Genomic DNA, 19,781 nt, shown 5'->3' on the forward strand with positions numbered 1-19,781 from the left:
CCTCTAAAAATCGCATTGCGACGCGTGCGACAGCACCGATTTTCGTCGTTCCAGTCGCAGCATGTGAAACAGCCTTAAGGCCACGTCACTCTCGCCTTAGAGTGGGTGTGTTGACGCTGGCATGGCTGGGCTCGGTCGTCCGGGTCACCAATTCCGGGTCACCAGTGGTTGCCGCTGTAGCCAGGGTTTATTTAGGCTGGCCAGCCAAAGTGCGGCGGGATCCCTAGAGCAGGCGATACCGCGCCCGCTCAGGTCGAGCGCACAAGCGCGTTCGAATCTCGCTCTACATGAACGTGAGCCCATCTTATTCTTCACGAGCTCTGGAGGCGATAGTCGCGCAGGTACACCGCCTTCGACAGAAAATCTGTGTCGGAAGTGATTAGATGTTTTAAGCCTTCGTCAAGGACAACCAACTTTCTGTTTGCTTTCCTGTGAACCTGTGGGGGCATGAATTTCGCTGCAATTAGCCTCATCTGCCATTCCTCAGTCAAACTTGTTGGCATGCACTTCAACGGATGTCTGTGTTGTCTGATAACTCGTAGATTTGTCACTCGGCATTCTTCAGTGGTCATTTTACGAATGAAATCAACATTTTTGTCTGCACGATTGATTGATGGGTCACAAGGACGGGTTTCAACTTTAATGGTCGTTCTGCCATCCTTCCATTGACGACACCAGTCTGAGACTTGCGCATTTTCACTCGAAGGCTTATTGAAGCAGTCCATGACTTTCCGTGAACCTATTTCTCAAAAGAAAAAAAAAATATGATGCTTAGCTGCTGCTCCTCACGATCACACATGATGGTCTCGCAGACGTATTGTGTTTACCCTATTCAAAGCAAGGCAATGGGTAAAAATACTTGCGTTTGCGAAGGCCTCTGTTATAGCACTGATAGCTGATGGCGATAGTTAGCTACACCTAGTGGCGAGAAATGGAAATATGCGCATGACAGGCATCAAAATAAAAGTTCGGTTTGTGTTGTGTCTCCACTGGTAAGTGCCGAAAATAACCGCAGTTCTTTTATATTAAAAGATTCCACCTCGACGCACATTTTTAACTCTCAGCCTTTTACAGGATCTGATTGAGGGCAGACTGCTTTAATGGGCGGTGTGTAGTACAACATGAAAAAAGAAACTAACCACACGAGGCCCCAAATTCTCGAAACCAAGCTCGAGTACGAGCCAAAGAGAGATGCTGGCAAGGAGTGTTGAAACTCATTTTTATTTATTTTTTGTGCTCCTGAAATCGCACTTTGGTGGAGTTCTTTGCAATAACAGATTTACTTCACTGTCGCTTCACTACTGACACTCATGGTTGAGGAATGTAGGATGTGGTGGCACAACTGCGTCCCGAGGGCAATCCCGACTGATACGAACGTAATGTCGTACCAGGAGTACTCGTCCACAGTGCGCGAACATAGCAAAAAAAGAAGAAAAATAAGTTTAGTTTCAGCAAACGCAGCCACATGACCATGCATGTTCAATGTCTTCACAGCAAACGCTGCTTCATTCTTGTGTCACGGTCGATGGAATGTCTGTCCCCGGTCGCCCTTGGGTGTCACATTATAAATATCTTGCTGCAAGGTCTTGGGCACCGCAATCAGCCTAGAATATGTCGAAATTTCTGATCTGTGCGACCATCGTTGCGTTCGACAGAAGCCAGTCTGGTTCTTCTCTCACCATCTCTTCCACCTGTTCGTAGCGAGACTTGAGGGCGCTTTCGGGAAAGAGACGGTTGTAAAGGTTCTTGAGAACGGTGCTCTTCACGATGTACATCTGAGAAACGAACAGAAAAAATTAACAGGATCACTTTCTCGACTCATCGTGTGTTGCATGATGGTTTATTTGTTATGCCTAATTGTTGAGATAAATTACTGCAATAATGCTAAAGCATGTAAAGTAGATGAACGTGCTTGTTATTTAGAGCGAATTTACCCCAATACTTATGCAAGAGCAATCGTTGTCAGCTACTATGCTTTTGCAACTTAGAGTTCTTTAGGTGAGAACCTCAGTGAAAAGAACTAAGGCGCTGTTTTAAACTCACGTTTGCAACTTCTTTTTAGCTACACTAATTGCCAGTAGCTGGTTTCGTTTTCCATTTGCCGTATATTATTTTTTAGCCAAAATAGTTTCAAAGTTTGAATTTGAAAAAAGAATGGCCCAAAATACGCGAACGAAAGACAAACTTACGATTGCCGAAACACTGTAATGCAGTAGTGAACCACCAGCAGGCGCTTGAGCTCAGATCTATGGCTGAGGGCACGTAATTGGATGTAGTGCTTGGGCACACGGGCGTTTTCTTCTGCTCTTCCGCATCAGTTACTAGAAGGCTGCTCTTGGGAGAGTCGGACGCGCGTAAATAACTAAATCTCTTAGCGCGTGTTGTGCGCGTTTGTTCCCTAGACATGCCAGCATAGCGGAGTGGGGTCGAGTTTGTTTACGCTCCGCCGCTGGCTGCCCGCGCGGTGAGCCAGTGGGCACGGACGCCCCATTTGGGGATCGCTGTGTCTGAAGGGGCGAGGTTCGGACTGGTGTTGTATAAGCCGCGGGTAGCTGTCTTCGTCGCGACGATACCACTGCTCCAGGAGGGCACATATAACCGGCAAACGGGGGTCTCAGGAGAGCACGTGAGGTTATACTAAAGGCAGGCGACACCGGATCTCCAGGCCATCCAAGCGGTAGCGAGGGGATCAAAGCTGAAAGCAGGGTGGCCCGTGGGTTGGGGCTCGCCGAGGCCTGCGCGTGCCAGGGATGCAAAGCGGACAGCCAATTTTTTATGCGAACACTCCCTGGCATGCGCAGGCCTCGGTGAGCCCCAAGGTATGGACCAGTCCGGGTTCCAACTTCGGTGGCCCCGTTGCCGCTTTGGGGTCCTGGAGGCGCCGCAAATAATGCGAAATAATGACACGTGGTTAGAGTTAGTAAAAACACGATTGAATAAGTATAATTACGTCTAGCCGCCAACTTGAGACGCTAAGTTCAACACTACCGCGCCCCGCGACTTCTGCAACACCAATCCGAACTTTGCCTCTGAAGGTACGTCGGGCAGACGTTTTCGCGGTGCTGGTGCTGAGTCAGTCATCGTCACCGGTAGCCTTACAGCCATTTGCGTTCAACCGCGATTGCTAAGGCGCTCTGCCTCCTACATTTCCAATATATGCGGCCCGGCGAGATTTCCCTAAAAAAATTGTGCCGAGCAGCCTGTGTTAGTTCACCAAACAGATTCGTCATGCCTGTTGCTCAAGCAACAAGAGTCAGTAAATTGCTCAACTGAGTTGAACGTGTAGCACGAAAAAGGAAATATATATTGAGAAATTTATATCCGCATGCTGTAGGCAGCTGTAAGCGTCATTTAACTTTACTTCAAGATGCCGCGACCTAAAACGACCTTGTGAAGAACGACAAATCTTAAAAAGCAGTTACGGAAGCAAGTGGAGCTGGTAGAATGTAAGCTGCATCGTTGCGCTTGCAGTTAATAAACAAGAACACCGACAACCTCATAAGTCCTCGTGTTACTGTCGAGCGATACTGTAAGAAATTCAAACGTTCGTCATTATACCCTGAACGTTGTGAGCAAACAAGTTTAGCGGGTTAAATTCAAGGTAAACGTTGTAGAAGTCACAGATCGCCGGCCTTTCTGAGATGCTTGTTGCATCACGGCAAGTATGATATTGTTACGTAGGAAGACGCAGACGAAAAGCTATGTACAAATATATTTACAAGGAAAATACGCTGCGCTTGGCCAAGAGGCAACAGCCCGCGCTAGCTTCTAATCGTCGTCGTCGTCTTCACACTGCTGGCCTTTCGTGATCGCGCATATTGTGCCGTAGCACTACCCCCGGCTGCAAAAGCGCCGTCCCGGAGCGACTAAAGATCGGACTCGGAAGCAGTGTAGTAGGCCTTGAGCCTACTGACGTGTACGACATCACTAGATGCCACAGGAGAGGACGAGGTTGAGGCCACAGGAGCAATTTCGTAAGTCACAGGCGTCACCTGGCGCAGCACGTGGTAGGGCCCTGTGTATCGCGAAAGGAGCTTCTCTGAAAGTCCGACGTGACGAGAGGGCGACCACAGGAGCACGAGCGCACCAGGTGAAAACTGTACGTCACGATGGCGGGCGTTGTACTGACACTGCTGAGTGGTCTGTGAGGCCGTCAGTCGAGCACGGGCAAGCTGGCGTGCATGGTCAGCGAGGGCGATGGCGTCGCGCGCATACTCGCTTGTTGAGACCGCAGCAGGAGGAAGTGCCGTGTCTAGGGGCAAGGTAGGTTCGCGACCGTACAGTAGATAAAAGGGAGAAAATCCGGCGGTGTCGTGCCGGGAAGAATTGTACGCAAATGTTACGTAAGGAAGGGCAATGTCCCAGTCGTGGTGGTCCTTGGAAACGTACTTGGCCAGCATATCGGTAAGAGTACGGTTTAACCGCTCTGTCAGGCCATTGGTTTGAGGATGGTATGAAGTAGTCAGTTTGTGTTGAATGGAGCAGGAACGCACAATGTCAGCGATAACTTTCGAGAGGAAGTTTCGACCACGGTCAGTAAGCAGCTGTCGCGGGGCGCCATGAAGCAAGATAATGTCACGCAAGAGAAAGTCCGCGACGTCAGTGGCGCAGCTGGTAGGGAGAGCCCGAGTGATAGCGTATCGGGTGGCGTAATCAGTCGCGACGGCTACCCATTTCTTCCCAGAAGATGACGTGGGAAAGGGACCGAGCAGGTCTAATCCAACACGAAAGAACGGTTCCACAGGGACGGTGATCGGCTGGAGATGACCGGCAGGTAGCACCTGAGGTGTCTTCCGACGCTGGCAGGGATCACAGGCAGCAACATAGCGTCGAACGGAGCGAGCGAGACCAGGCCAATAGAAGCGGCAGCGGACGCGGTCGTACGTGCGGGTTACCCCAAGATGTCCTGAAGTGGGTGCGTCATGCATCTCAAAGAGCACAGTCTGTCGTAGCTGTTTTGGCACGACAAGAAGAAGGTCAGAGCCGTCAGGGAGGAAGTTCCTTCGATACAGAATGCCACTCTGGAGGACATATCGGCGAACGGATGCGTCGGTAGGTGTAGAGCGCAGACGCTCGATAAGTGCTCGCAGCGATAGGTCTCGGTACTGCTCATCGGCGATGTTACCGAAGGCAGAGACAGAGAAAATGCCGTTGGCGCTACTACTGTCGGCGTCGTCAGGCTCGTCGACCGGGTAGCGAGACAGGCAGTCAGCGTCCTTGTGCAGTCGGCCAGATTTATAGGTGACAGTATACGAATATTCTTGGAGGCGTAAGGCCCAGCGACCAAGTCTTCCTCTAGGATCTTTCAGTGAGCATAACCAGCAAAGCGCGTGATGGTCTGTGACAACGGAAAAGGATCGGCCATATAAGCATGGGCGGAATTTCGCAACCGCCCAAACTAGGGCCAGACACTCACGCTCAGTGATGGAATAGTTGCGCTCCGCGGGTGAGAGGAGCCTGCTGGCGTAAGCGATAACACGGTCGTGGCCACGCTGGCGTTGTGCCAGTACTGCTCCAATTCCGTGACCGCTGGCATCAGTACGGACTTCGGTAGGCGCAGAAGGATCGAAATGGGTCAAAACGGGAGGCGTTGTGAGAATGTCGATTAGATGAGAGAATGCAGAGGCCTCGTTATCGCCCCACTGGAAAGGAGCGTCTTTTTTCAAAAGGTCGGTTAGTGGTCGTGCTATGGCGGCGAAATTTCTCACGAAACGGCGGAAGTACGAACAAAGGCCGATGAAGCTGCGCACATCCTTGACACACTTCGGAACAGGGAAGTGCGTAACAGCATGGATCTTGCCTGGGTCCGGTTGCACTCCGTTCGCGTCAACGAGATGTCCAAGGACGGTAATCTGGCGACGGCCGAATTGGCACTTCGATGCGTTGAGTTGCAGACCGGCTCGCCGAAAAACGTCCAGGACTGCTGAGAGGCGCTCGAGGTGCGTAGCGAACGTTGGGGAGAATACGATAACGTCGTCCAAGTAGCACAGGCACGTGGACCATTTGAAACCGTGAAGAAGGGAGTCCATCATGCGTTCAAAAGTGGCAGGGGCGTTACATAGACCAAACGGCATCACTTTCAATTGATAAAGACCGTCGGGTGTGACAAAAGCAGTCTTCTCGCGGTCGAGATCGTCCACGGCAATCTGCCAGTAGCCGGAGCGAAGGTCAATAGAAGAGAAATAGCGAGCACCGTGGAGGCAGTCAAGGGCGTCATCAATCCGAGGTAGGGGATACACGTCCTTTTTGGTAACCCTGTTAAGGTGCCGATAATCCACGCAAAAGCGCCATGAGCCATCCTTCTTTTTGACCAGTACTACAGGTGACGCCCATGGACTATATGATGGTTCAATAATGTTCTTGGCAAGCATTTTGCGAACTTCTGCGTGAATATCTTGACGCTCAGCTGGTGACACTCGATACGGGCGGCGATGAATAGGAGGGGCATCGCCGGTATTAATGCGATGTTTGACAGCTGTAGTTTGAGCTAAAGGACGATCGTTAAAGTCAAAAATATCGTGGTAGGAAAACAGAACGCGGTAGAGTTCACGAGCGTGCTCGGAGGGCAAGTCGGGGGCAATCATTTTCCGTAAGTCAGCGATGGTACAATTTGCCGACTGCGATGGTAGAGGAGTATCGGATGAAGTGTCGTCTACTGCAATGGATGCTACTGAGTGATCCTCGAATGAACAAAGCTGGGCCAAAGACATCCCACGTGGCAGCACTTGTGTCGTCAAGCCAAAGTTGACCACTGGCAGGCAGACGCAATTCGCCGTAATAGATAAAACTGTATGGGGTACTGTGATCCCATGTGTAAGGAGGACGTCTTGCATAGGAGCCGCGATGTAGTGACCGTCGGGGACTGGTGGGGATGACACTAGGTCAACGTAGGTCAGTGCCGAAGGCGGCAAGCGAACGAAGTCGGCGGAACTGAGGCGACTGGGGTGTGGTTCAGCAGGATCCAGAACAGGCAGGTCAAGGCGGAGAGTACTGGCGGAACAATCGATGAGAGCAGAATGTGCGGAAAGGAAGTCTAAGCCGAGGATGATGTCGTGGGGACAGTGGGCGATGACTGTGAATAGCACGATTGTTGAGCGATCGGCGAAGGAGACGCGGGCGGTACACATACCAATTACGGGGGCTGTTCCGCCATCGGCGACACGGACAACAGGCGTCGTGGCGGGCGTGATAATTTTCTTGAGCCGGTTACGAAGGTCAGCGCTCATTACGGACAAATGCGCCCCAGTGTCTATGAGAGCAGACACAGAAACACCGTCGACTTGCACGTCAAGAAGGTTCAGATGAGTGGGCAAAGTCAGTAGAGGATTTGGCGGCGTAGGGAGCAATGCAGCGTCACCTCGAGGCGCTGCATCGTCTAGTTTTCCGGCTGGGAGCGGCGTCCGAAGGGAGTCGGCGAATAGGAGCGACGGGGCTGGGGAGAGCGAGATTGTCGTCGTTGGGGCGAAGGCGAACGAGAATAGGGGCGGTTCGTTGCAGGAGAATCAGTGGCGGCATTATCGGAGCGTGCGGCATAGGGACGAGAAGGGCCACCTGAGGGGCGAGAGTAGGCAGTATAAGTAGGCCGGCTCGGGGAACTCCAGCGACTACGACAGTGCCGAGAAATGTGCCCGATTCGATGGCAGTGGAAACAAATAGGCTTGTCGTCAGCAGTGCGCCATTCAGATGGGTTGCGGAAACGTGGTGGGTAAGAAGATGCGGGACGGGGCGAAATCGAAGAAGCCGGGCGGGTATTAGGGCGATGGGCCGAGCAGATGGTGTGAAGACCCATGTTTTCAAACTCCTGGCGGACAACTGCCTGGATCAGTGAGACCGTGACTGCAGATGTGTTGGTGGGACTGGAGTCGAAGGCAGCCGGATAGGCGGCCTCGATCTCACGCCGGACGATCCTGGTAACATCGGCAGTGTTGTTGGGACGAGGAGCGTCGGCACAGGAAGATGTCGCTGGGGTGTTGGGCAGACGGGCAAACTGCTGGTCAATACGTCGGCTTTTGGCGAGTTCCAGGCGGCGGCACTCTCTTATAACAGCATCCACCGTCGCTACGTTGTTGCAAACGAGCAAGTTGAAGGCGTCATCGGCAATGCCTTTGAGGATGTGGGAAACCTTGTCTGACTCAGTCATGTGGGTGTCAACTTTGCGGCACAGAGCCAAGACGTCCTGAATGTACGTGACATAGGGCTCTGTTGACGTCTGCACACGGCCGGAAAGCGCCTTCTGCGCGGCAAGTTGTTGACCGTAGGGGTTGCCGAACAAGTCTCGAAGCTGTGTCTTAAGTGAATCCCAACTGGTGAGCTCATCTTCGTGCGTGCGATACCAAACTCGAGGTGTGCCACCGAGGTAAAAGACTACGTTGGCGAGCATAATAGTAGGGTCCCACCGGTTATTGCGGCTGACGTGTTCATACAGGCTGATCCAGTCATCGACGTCTTCCCCATCTTGGCCCGAGAATACGCCAGGATCACGGGGAGCGGGGAGAGTGATGTAGGTCGTCGAAGTGGCAGCAGGTGTCGGAGCCGGCGGAGTCGGGTTGTCGTCGCCGGGAGCCATGAAGGAAGGCTCGACGTACCGTCCACTGCGAAGCTCCGTGACGAGGTACAGGGAACGTCCACCTCCACCAGATATGTTACGTAGGAAGACGCAGACGAAAAGCTATGTACAAATATATTTACAAGGAAAATACGCTGCGCTTGGCCAAGAGGCAACAGCCCGCGCTAGCTTCTAATCGTCGTCGTCGTCTTCACACTGCTGGCCTTTCGTGATCGCGCATATTGTGCCGTAGCAATATCTTACCTGGATTGTTATGAGCCATGTTTTTGTGTTTATGCTTTTATTATTCACGTGAGCTACCACTACAAAGTGTAGATGCGAGCATTAAAACCCGCAGCAGGCTGGTCGGAGCCCCTTCAGCAGGTACGTGGGGTTGCTTTTGAGAAATATATTGTCATCTATGAAATAAGCTTTTTGAATAAATTTTCGCGAACGAAGATGTCGTAAAAATACATTTGAGACGACCACCATAAGTATACCAGCAGAGGGAACGAGAGTGAACAAATGAAAACACCACAGACGACACCCGGACGCCGCCCGAACTGCAGTAGACGACAGGAGCGAGGCAGGCGTGCCCTGAAGTCACGCGAGCGGAGCTCGCACCGCCCCTGTAGGTCGTTCCCGGGGCTAATAGCTTAAACTTCTTTTTGGCCATGTTGATAGGGTTCAAACCCGAAAACTTTGTTTAGTAAGACTATTGAAAACTGTAACCTGCCTGCCACTCTCAGATGCGAAACTGTAGGTAATTATGACCATGTGGTAAATTTCATTTTTGCAAGACTTTTTGCGAGTGCACGGTTAGCGTACGTGTGATGACATATTAGAACGAAAAGTTCCAAGAGGGAATGGAATGATACTTCACCTAATGCCCTTTATAATATAATACTGATAATTTTTATTACCCATTGTACCTGTAATTAGCAGCAGTTTTACGCTGTAAACCACCTTACGGAAGTGTGAGGAAGGTAGGAAATCAACAAATAAATAACTAAATAATTATCAATATGTAAAAAATTAAATAACTAAATAAATAATCAATTACCCATTTCTACTGAACGGGCTCACTGTCTGCTCGCATGACTAAGAAGGCGGAAAATACGCTCAGAATAAACGAAGGATGTCTACGTGCCTGATGTATTTCTTTTAAAGCGTGGAAAGAAGCAGATGATTGTCCTTCACGGCTACTTATAAACAGCAAGTTGAAAGAGCGTAACACAACTGTTAATACCACTTCCTTCCCTCTATTGTTAATTTAAGAGGGTGCAATGAAAAAGAAATTAACTTCCGTTTGCCAGCGGAACTTTTGCATGGAACCCTAGAGTGCACCCGCATATAGCAGATTAAATGCCACAAAGATTCCTGTTCAACAGTGAAGAACAGACATATGAATATATCTGAAAAAATAATAACTATATGATTGTTTTAGCCTTACTACAGAATTTCACGCTTTCGTTGTGGACAAAGTGTCATAGATGACAGCGATCGGGACAAACATCTTATATTTTTTCATATATACCACAATTCATCATCACCATCATCAGCCTGGTCATGTCCACTGCAGGACGAAGGTCCCTGCGATCTATAATTACCCGTCCTGCGCCAGCCGATTCCAACTTGCGCCAGCAAATTTCTTAATTACATCACCCCACCTAGTCTTCTGCCGTCCTCGACTGCGCTCCCCTTCTCGTGTCACACGTTCTGTAACGCTAATGATCCACCGGTTATCCATCCAACACATTTCATGGCTTGCCCAGCTCCATTTTTTTTCTCTTAATCTCAATTAGAATATCGGCTATACCCGTTTGCTCTCTGATCCACATCTCTCTCTTCCTGTGTCTTAACGCTAGGCCTAACATATTTTGTTCCATCGCTCTTTGCGCGGTCCTTAACTTGTTCGCGAGCACCTTTGTCAAGCTCCAAGTTCCTTCCCCATATGTGAGCAGTGATAGAATGCAGTCATTGTACACCTTTTTTCAATGGTAGTGGTAAGCTCCCAGTCAGCATCTGGCAATGCCTGCCGTATGCACTCTAACCGATTTTTATTCGTCTCTAAATTTTCTTCTCATGATCCCCTGTGAGTAATTGAACCAGATAAACGTACTCCTTCTCCGACTCTAGACGCTAAGTGGCGATGTCGGACTCTTGTTCCCTTGCCAGTCTATTGAACATCATCCTTGTTTTTTGCATAATAATCTTCAACCCCACTGTTTGACTTCTGTGTTGACGTCCTCACAATAACCTCAAAATCTCACAAATATCAAAATTGCCTAATCATGATATCACTGTGATTACTTGCTCTACGAATAATACCACGAAAAGTTCTAGTTAATCGATACGAGTTATCGTGATTGTGGAATAGTGTTTCAGTATCAGCTTGAGCAGCTAAGTCAGCACGTTAGAGTTTGTATCATTTTCAAGAAATATTGTGTAGTGTAGCAAATTTTAGTATGTGCATATTTATTTTTATTTTATGTTTAGTTCACATCACTATAGCTTCCAAATGAGCAGCGCAGCATGTATTCTGGCACGCTCTTTCATGTGCGAATATCCTAGCACATACTGTCTTCAAATTGAAAAAAAAAAGAAGCGGTCATACTTGCACAAGATGCGCCAGAGCCCAATGGACTAAGGACACGAGCAGGATTGAGAGACGCAGGCGAAGCTTTTCATTGGGCTGCCATTCCACCAGCTGCAAAACATTAAATTGTGACATCTCTGTAATTAGGTAAGTGTATTACACGCGCTAAAAAGTTGCAGAATGCACCACATTAAAATAATTGTATGAATTACGCGAACACAGTGTCGTATACAAGAGGTGTCCTTAGGATTGCAACCACATTTTGCGCCATCGACTCCTGAAAGGTGTTTTATCTTGTGAGTGAATAAGGACCGCGTGTAAATGATGAAATTAATATGTTATGGGTGAATCATCAAAATAAAGCCGAAATTCTGTTAGGTAGAGCAAAGCCATTCTATTGTAAATATTTCTTCCTGGTGTAGCCTATTGTCTGACATTCTCGACTGGCTGATTTAGGCGTGCAGTGCCGTCCTGGGCCTACCGAAAAGACGCGAAGTAGGATACAATAAAAATGCAGTCGTTACAATATTTGTGGAAATGTCAAGGGATATATGAAATTGAAATTTCGAATGCACTTTCCCCAGGTTATTTTTAAAATAACGGACTAGTCGGCAACTTGTAACTCCATTAACTTGAGGTGCAGCTCAACATGGCAAACAGGACGACAGAGACGACGGAGACACACGTTGTTTAATGTTTGCAACAGCGTGCCCACACTTGCATAGCAGAAGTGGTAGCAGGCGTGTCGGTCATTGTAACACAGGTAGACATCTGTTTAAACAAAACTAAGGCGTCTTTACTCTCTCAAATCATTGCCCTCTAGGTTAGAGCTTAGGTAAAGCCACAGTGGCATCATGCAATGGCACAAGCATACGATTCAGATTTACAGAGTTATCTCTACACATATTGCAAGAGATTACATCAGCGGCAGTCGAAGTTCGAAATAACGAAATTTTAATTTAAAGAGGAGGTGCAACAGCTTCGTTATCAAAAAAGCTAACAACTGTAGCAGGCGGTCAATTTCATTCAGAAAAGGTCTTGGGGAAAATGTGTCTTCGAAACGAGTTGTTCTGCAATTATAATCCCTGACCTTGAGCTCATTATCTGTTTGTCTGGATACATATAGCGGCTGGGAAATGTATTTATTGCGGTGTGTTTCTCGTCTGGGCATTACATATAATATGAAAAAGCTTCAGGCCTAAAGTTCATCTTTTTTCTCGAAGATTCCATCTTTATGTTTGCATTTCAGCGGTAATACTAGTATTTATATTAATACTAATACTGAGAACATACCATGCTGCCATACTCCTGAATCTCAATTTTCTCCCACCCGGTGTTTGTAGGTGGGTCTCTTACAGTGCACTCATTCTTTGTGCGCAGGAGATGTAAGGCTGGCTGAGGGAATGGGTTCGTGTTTCGACGAAAAAAATAACACTTCGCATGCCCTCGCTGTAATGAACCAACGTGCCTGTGCTAAATACCCTCAAGTACCCATGTCAAGAAACAGTTTGCAAGGAAGAACCACTTACTTCATATGTTGTTGCTTGCATGTGCGTCTTCGTGAAATGCATGTGAACGATTTTTTGTGTGTCTATTTGCACATGCGATATTGTGCACCAGTTTTCTATTTTGGCTAACTCATTTTGTAAAAACGCAGTATAGTTATGGCTGACAATTTCTCGATATGTTATTAGATGCAGTTGTTCTGCAGTCGACGCACTTACAGTTGAAACCCAATTGAAGTAATATATTTGAACAATACACCGACGGGCGTTCGTAATCCGTCGACAACGAATCCGCAAGTTGCTAGATGTGAAAATTGCTTTCAGGTTGCAGGACACTATCTCGTTAAGATCACCTCGCTAGCATGAACGAAACGCGTCCAGCGCGAACACTGTAGGCCTGCAAATCCCACAGCAACGAGTCTGCCGCGATGGTCTTTTCTCGCAAGAACTATCGAAGTGGTGATGTGGCGTTGAGTACTTCTGTTAAATTCAAACTGTAGCTTAAACGTTTATGGCTGAGGGGATGCGGTTGGCTTCGACATGGATGCTCGCGGGACCATAAAATGCTGTTAGAGGAACTACTTGGTTGCACGGAACCAATTTCGAGTACACCTGCTATAGAAGAGCATATACAAAAGGCTTGTGTTTGAGCAACAAAAATACCCTCACTGCGTGCTAAATATAGTGTTTCCACATGCAGTATTTACCTCAAAAAAGTCCGTGATCGCCGGACAGGTCTGGAAGAGCAGGATTGTCGTTACCGTGAAGATTACGAGCAGGTTTCCTAGAAACCAGTCTGCGTAAAGAGAGGAGGCACATGGTTTCTAATCATTTAGTGCTACCGAGAGCAACAGCTATAATGTACTGCTTCAGGACTGGAGGAGCAGCAGGAAATAATGAGAGAAGGCAGGGATGTTAACCAGAACTGCATCTGGTTGGCTACCCGACTCTTGGGGACGGAAAAGGGGAATAGAAAGATCAGATAGAGGGAAGAGTGGAGGAGGAAAGCTGCGGTAAGCTCGCGCACGCACGCGAGAGCTGGACCAGTTGGTGTGGTTCCATCGCGAGATAATTTTCGTCTCCTTTTTTTCATTCGTGTCTTATCGCGCTGTTTTGATACGGCGTTATCATGTGCCGGCTTCAGCTTGTGTTTATGCTTACGCCAGTGCGCGGAATTCTAATTTAAAACAGCCGTGAGCTCATAAAATCAGCAAACATCACTAGTGAAAGCTACAATTCAACCGATAAAGAACAAACATTCACAAAGGTTCGATGCAAATGAAAGATAAATGAATATATGGAGCCTTTTGACGTTGCCAATTCGTTTTATATCATAGTGAGAGACGAAGACAGGCGCTCACCATCAACGATTGCCTTCGCCTTCCTTCTTTTTAAAGCGCAGCTCTTAGGTGTTCGTCCCTGCGGCGAGCCTCGGCAGACCTCGGTGTCGTAGCTCGGCGTAACTGAGCGAACGAGCACAGCTACAAGATGAAAGTGATGCGGAGCGCAGCGGGGGATGAAAGGAGGGAAGGGAAAAGCAGAGAGAAGAGTGCGTCGAAAGCCTGAGAAGAAAGGCGCAGTGCTGCGACAATGGCTGCGAGATGGCGCCAGCGCAGCGTGCGTCGTCTGGGAGATCTATGGGCGGCGGTTTCTCTGACTCGCGCGTCACCCACGCACTGGCTCTCGCGATCTCCAGACTAGCGAGGCAGTCTCATCGCATTTCCCTCCATTTGCAACGTGCCGCGCTAGACAGGTAGTCTGCGCCAGCAAACATATCGCGTAATAAAAACGAGTAGAGAGCTGCGCTTAAATTTCGCATTACGGCGTACCGTAATAGTCGGTGAATGTTTTGGTGGTCTCTCTGGCATCGCGCTGTTTAACGATATAATACACCAAGTAGCTCGGCCTCATACCTTACTGAAATATGACCGTCGAGAATGAAGATCACGAGACCACGATTCCTCTTAGCATTTATTGACAGGGATAAGGAGATGTTCGTACGACCATATGATACCGGCTACTGATCTACACAATGGTGATAGCAAAATGAATCACGTGCCACATAGTATCACAAATACCGCATATTATTAGATATCTCAGCAGCAAAAATATAATTATATAGTTACACATAATAAGCTGACAAATTGTGTCAAAAACAATATCGAGACACCACATGCCGCAAGAGATAAGATCACATGATAAAATCACACATTATAATTGTTGCTAACACTACAACTCCAACATAAATACCGAAAATATCAAATAAGAGAAAAATGCATGAAGTATACGCATATACACTGCGCATAGGTGCACGTGTGTTGTTTTCACCAAGCGCAACTTGCATGCATTTCTTGCCCTAGTATTTGACCGCAATATAAGTGACGTCCGAAATTCCTTAAGCGCATGTCAGCGCATGTTTTGGTGAGTATTTGTTTGACGGGGTCCCAAAAGTTTCTTTAAGCACATTGGTCTTCAATCGATACTTACAAATTTTTTCGCCAGTCGGTTTCTTGGCTCAATGTAATTGTGGGATTCTAAATGTAGATGTTCAAAATTTTCAACTGCACTCCCATAGTTGCAGCGAGGGGGTTCAGCACAGCCAATGCCACGTAGAAATATTTTCATGCACGCTGAAGTGTTTCCAGACGCCTGTTGAGCTCTAGCGGCGTGAGAATTTCGATAAGGGAATCAATGTTATAAACGTGTGAAGGATTATCAGTTCCTTCTAATGATATTCGATAAGTTCGTTCGAACGGTGTGCCGACGCGTCTCCCAAAATGCAACGTATTTCAGGTCTAGTTATAAGAAGTGTAGTTGTCTCTTGATGTGCCTGTCACGCTGCTGCATCAGCTGCACAATTTCCAGGTAACTACAGTGTCCTGGTATACACTGAAAGAAAATCGTATGATGGGACTTTTTGTACACTCTCGGTGTACTTGTACACTCTATACTTGTATACAAGTGCACACCCATTTTGTACACTCTCGGTGTACTTATCGATAGTGCATCTAAGAATGAACACAAGTACTGCTTGTCAGTCCCTGAAAATGACGCATTTATATGCGTCCTGTGCTGATGTTGTGAACGGAACTGCAGACAGGTTAGCACAGAGTTCAGCTGCAGTCGAAGACGTTGCTTGGTATAATTGAATAGCTGTTTATATACGTAATTGAGGGATAACGAACGTAGATGTGGATGAATCGGGCAAACTGGGACCATCTACGTATAGTTGAGCTTATCTAGGGTGTCGCATATATTCTGACACAGCATCATTTGTTGGGCAGCTACCATAAACCTATGTCGTTTTTTTGGTTATTACTTCCACAGACAACTCCAAATTTGGAACCACGAATAACCATTGCGGATAAGTGGTGCCCATCTTCCAATCCTCATGAGTCGGTATCAATATGTTTTTTTAAATACTGTGAATTGTACATTAGCCTCTCTTTAATAATGTTATTGCTACAGTAGATTTGTCGTGTTGAGTACTTAGGCGGAACACATGCCTGCAAAATTGAGTAGTTGGTATAGCGGGAATGTTGGTTTCTTTGTCAGCAACCACAAGAGCACTGGAGATTGCATTAGAGACACCTAAATGCGTTCTGAATGATGCCCTTTTTTGTGTCCTGGATCCATGTAAAACCTCTAGGTGTCCACATGTCTCAGTATTATATTCTTGGTTTCAGGAGTGGTACCATGCCAGCTACGACAGACAGCATGCTAGGACGGCTGAGCTAACACCTGCTCACCTGGCGGTGAGCATTTCAACACGCACTTCACACCCCAACTGGACGGCTTTCGAGCAATATTTCTTACCTTTAAGTGGCACTACAGTCACTGTATTCACTCGTGTATTGACAAGCCAGCTTAGCCATGCCGTCGAACTTGATTTCGCGGCTGAGGACAGTAGTGAGCCCCGTGAAGCCCAGCAGCAGGCCATGCCTGCTCTTGCACCATCGTATTAACCAGCTAGAGTTGACCTCGTTCGACGGTTTCATCTTGCGGATGGCGTTACATATGAACTTGGATGTAACTGCCACTCCCAATGCCTGGCAGGATGTTAGGAGAGTGATAGGTCTTGTTTTTAAGCTGTGGTGTCCTGCGGCTGAGCTCCTGTAGAGCGTTCCTCCTGAACGCCTGAATAATTGCACGTTTTTCGGCCAATTGTTTGGCGACTGCCATGGCAGCGACCACCAAAAGGAACCACTATACGCCGACTTCCATAATCCCCAGCAGTAAACTGGAGAATTGTACAGTATGTGGAGCAAGCGACCATCATTGGGCAGCTGAAACTGATATATCTGCTTCACTTGGAGGCCCAAATTCAGGCCATTTTTCACAGAACCACTTTTCTGGACACCACTGCGGATCCTGCTTGAGCCCGTCTCCCTGCAGTATCCGTGCCATTACTCTACCACTCGGTGAAACTTTTTTTCTTCCCTAAACATACCACCCTTGTACGAGCATAGCACCTGTGTAGTCTCGTTATATATTTAGTTTTTAGAGCACAGTTGTATATCACCATGATTCCGGCGTTTCTTCGTCTCCGCCGACAGACAATTCAATCAATCACCGCGGAAAGCGCACATCACGTACGTCGCTGGGTTCCTTGCAGCACCACCAGATGACATTCGCCTCCGCACGTCCCGCACAGCTGCCGCAGGATGAAGTAGCCAGTAAATGGGAAATATACCGGGAGAAAGTCTATGGTTCAGATACTGGTGCAAGCAAAGATAACAGGTGAAACTGAACGTTGCTTGTCAGAAATACGTGAGAAAAATAAGGCTACACCTAGGATATTTTAGAACTGCATAAAATTATTAGGCAGAAAGTCAACAAGAATACAACATATCCTATAGGAAGATGGAAACACACTTGAATGGGAAGCGGCAATAAATTACATTAAAAAAGATAACAGCCGAATCTTTCCAAGGCAGTGACGAGGTTGTATTATAATAAAAAAAAGGAGCATGAAAGAGAACCAGATGGAAAAGGAGCTGCTGCTGACAAATTTGAACTGGAAGAAAGCCGAAGAAAAAATTCCTAAGCGTACAGCCACAAGGCTAGACGAGGCCCCCGTTAGGCTGGTTAATGAACTACGACCAAAAACTGAGGAAGCTCAGGTGAAAGCAGTGGAAAAAAAACTTTAAAAGATAGACGAATACCAAACAGTTGGCGACAAAGTAGAATGAATTTAACTTATAAAAGTAAGGGGGAGAAAGATAAAATTCACTCGTATAGAACGTTGACCATTACATCGGTAATATACAGGGTAGCAATGCAGGCAATCAAATTAAAGCTGCCAGAATGGGCGGAGTTTAATGGCCTTTTGGGAGAACTTCAGAATGGCTTCAGAATCGGTAGGCGTTTGGATGATAACTTATTTTTTTTTGTACTCAGTGTACTGAAATATCAAGAGTAGAAAGCACACCATTATATGTGGCCTTTTTAGACATTACAGGAGCGTATGACAACGTAGACGACAGCATTTTGTGGGATATTCTGGAAGGGGAAGGCTTAGGTGGCAATTGCCTACAGCTTTTGAGAGAGATTTACCTAAAAAATACCGTTTGCGTTGAATGGGAAGAAATGAGGAACGAAGAGAAAGTTGATATCAACAAGAGGCTGAGACAGTGGTGCCTTTTATCCCCACTGCTGTTTATGATGTACATGGTGAGGATGGAGAGGGCACTAGAAGGAAGTAATATCGGTTTAATCTCTCATAACAATGGCGTGTACAGTAGGAGCGCAGCAGCTTCCAGGCTTATTTTATGCAGACGGCATTGTGTTGCTACCCAACAAGCAAAATAATTTTCGACGTCTGGCTAATATCTGTGAATAGGAAGGCGAGAATTCAAGCTTGAAATTTACTGTTAGAAATTCAGGTGTTATGGTATTCATTGAAAACAATGGACACTGGCAATACAGTTAGTTAACTCGGCTTTAATGGCGCAAAAGCGACTAAGGCCATGCTGCGCCAGTCACAGGCCAGTATAAGATCCAATGTTACTGTAGCATTAGCTGTGTTACCTTAAAGTCGATGTAGATAACCGGTTTCATCTAAGAACTCCAACAAGTTAGTGAGTGGCACTAGTGGTTCGTCGCCCAATATTAATGCAGGGTGCAAAGGTATATAAGTGATACAAATTTTTGAAATCTTTTCGCCTCTGTGTTTCAGTGTGTGGACATGATATAATGATGTGGGTTACTGTAAGCGTTTCATGACATTTCTCGCATGTTGGTGGGTTTTCGTTTCGAAGTAAAAAGTTGTGTGTTAGATGCGTGTGTCCAATTCGAAGTCGACATAACATTACCTCATAGAAACGTCCTTGGTGAATGCATGATTTCCACTCGCTAAGCAGGGGTTTAGTCATATGTAACTTGTTATTTACGCACGAGTTCCATTCTTGTTGCCATTTTGATGCTAGGGCCTTACGAACCGCTCGAATACTGTCTTTGTATGGAAGTGTTATGTGTGTTATGGGGGGGCTTTTGTGCGCTGCCATGGATGCGCTTCTATCCGCAGCTTCATTCCCTGCTATACCAACACGGCTTGGAACTCAGCAGAATCGTATAGTTCCTTCGTATTTCTTGTTAAATACTATGTTTAAGATATCGCCAAGCAGGGGTTCAGACGCGGAGTTTAGGTTTAGGGCTCTTGGGGCACTTAACGATTCGGTGTAAACAACAGCATTCTTCTGCTTGTCAGAAGTAATTTTCTTAACTGCCATCCGTATCGCATAAACTTCAGCGGCAAATACTGAAGAAAAATTATTTATCCGAATGCGATTTTCCCAATTTTTCGTTACCAACACCTACATGTTCTTGTGTTTTAGAGCCGTCAGTGTAAAATTCAGTGTAATTTTTATATTTTTCTTGAACAGCTCGGAACTCTTGCATTATGTGTTCTTGTGGAATGTCTTTTTTCTTTACATGTGTTAACGTCCAGTCACATAGTTGTGTAAAATTGCACCACGGGGGCAATCTTGGTGGCCTTTCGGCAACCTGCGTGGCTTCAGGAGGGCCATCATAAGTCTGACAGTATTGTTCGTGTCTTAAGATGAGTGCCCGAATCATGTTTGGTTTATTTGTGTAGTGTACTCGTGATTTGCACTGTGTTACGATGTTGTAG

At 47.1% G+C, this 19,781-nt stretch overlaps 1 protein-coding gene across 4 annotated transcripts in view; it reads right to left on the minus strand.

Annotated features, from left to right (window-relative positions):
* Nucleotides 1-1,202: 1,202 nt before the first annotated feature.
* Nucleotides 1,203-19,781, minus strand: part of LOC126524341 (polyamine-transporting ATPase 13A3-like) — a 358,071-nt gene continuing 339,492 nt past the window's right edge. For all 4 annotated transcript variants that reach the window (XM_072287406.1, XM_072287408.1, XM_055067260.2 and 1 more), the window contains 3 exons: nucleotides 13,357-13,445; nucleotides 11,163-11,255; nucleotides 1,203-1,775 (listed from right to left, as the gene is read on the minus strand). In XM_072287406.1, coding sequence (XP_072143507.1) covers nucleotides 1,605-1,775; nucleotides 11,163-11,255; nucleotides 13,357-13,445 — 353 coding nt within the window. In that variant the 3' untranslated portion in view covers nucleotides 1,203-1,604. The remainder of the gene's footprint in view (nucleotides 1,776-11,162; nucleotides 11,256-13,356; nucleotides 13,446-19,781) is intronic.

The sequence above is a fragment of the Dermacentor andersoni genome, chromosome 3 (genome assembly GCF_023375885.2).
Source record: "Dermacentor andersoni chromosome 3, qqDerAnde1_hic_scaffold, whole genome shotgun sequence".
In the NCBI taxonomy this organism is placed as follows: domain Eukaryota; kingdom Metazoa; phylum Arthropoda; class Arachnida; order Ixodida; family Ixodidae; genus Dermacentor; species Dermacentor andersoni.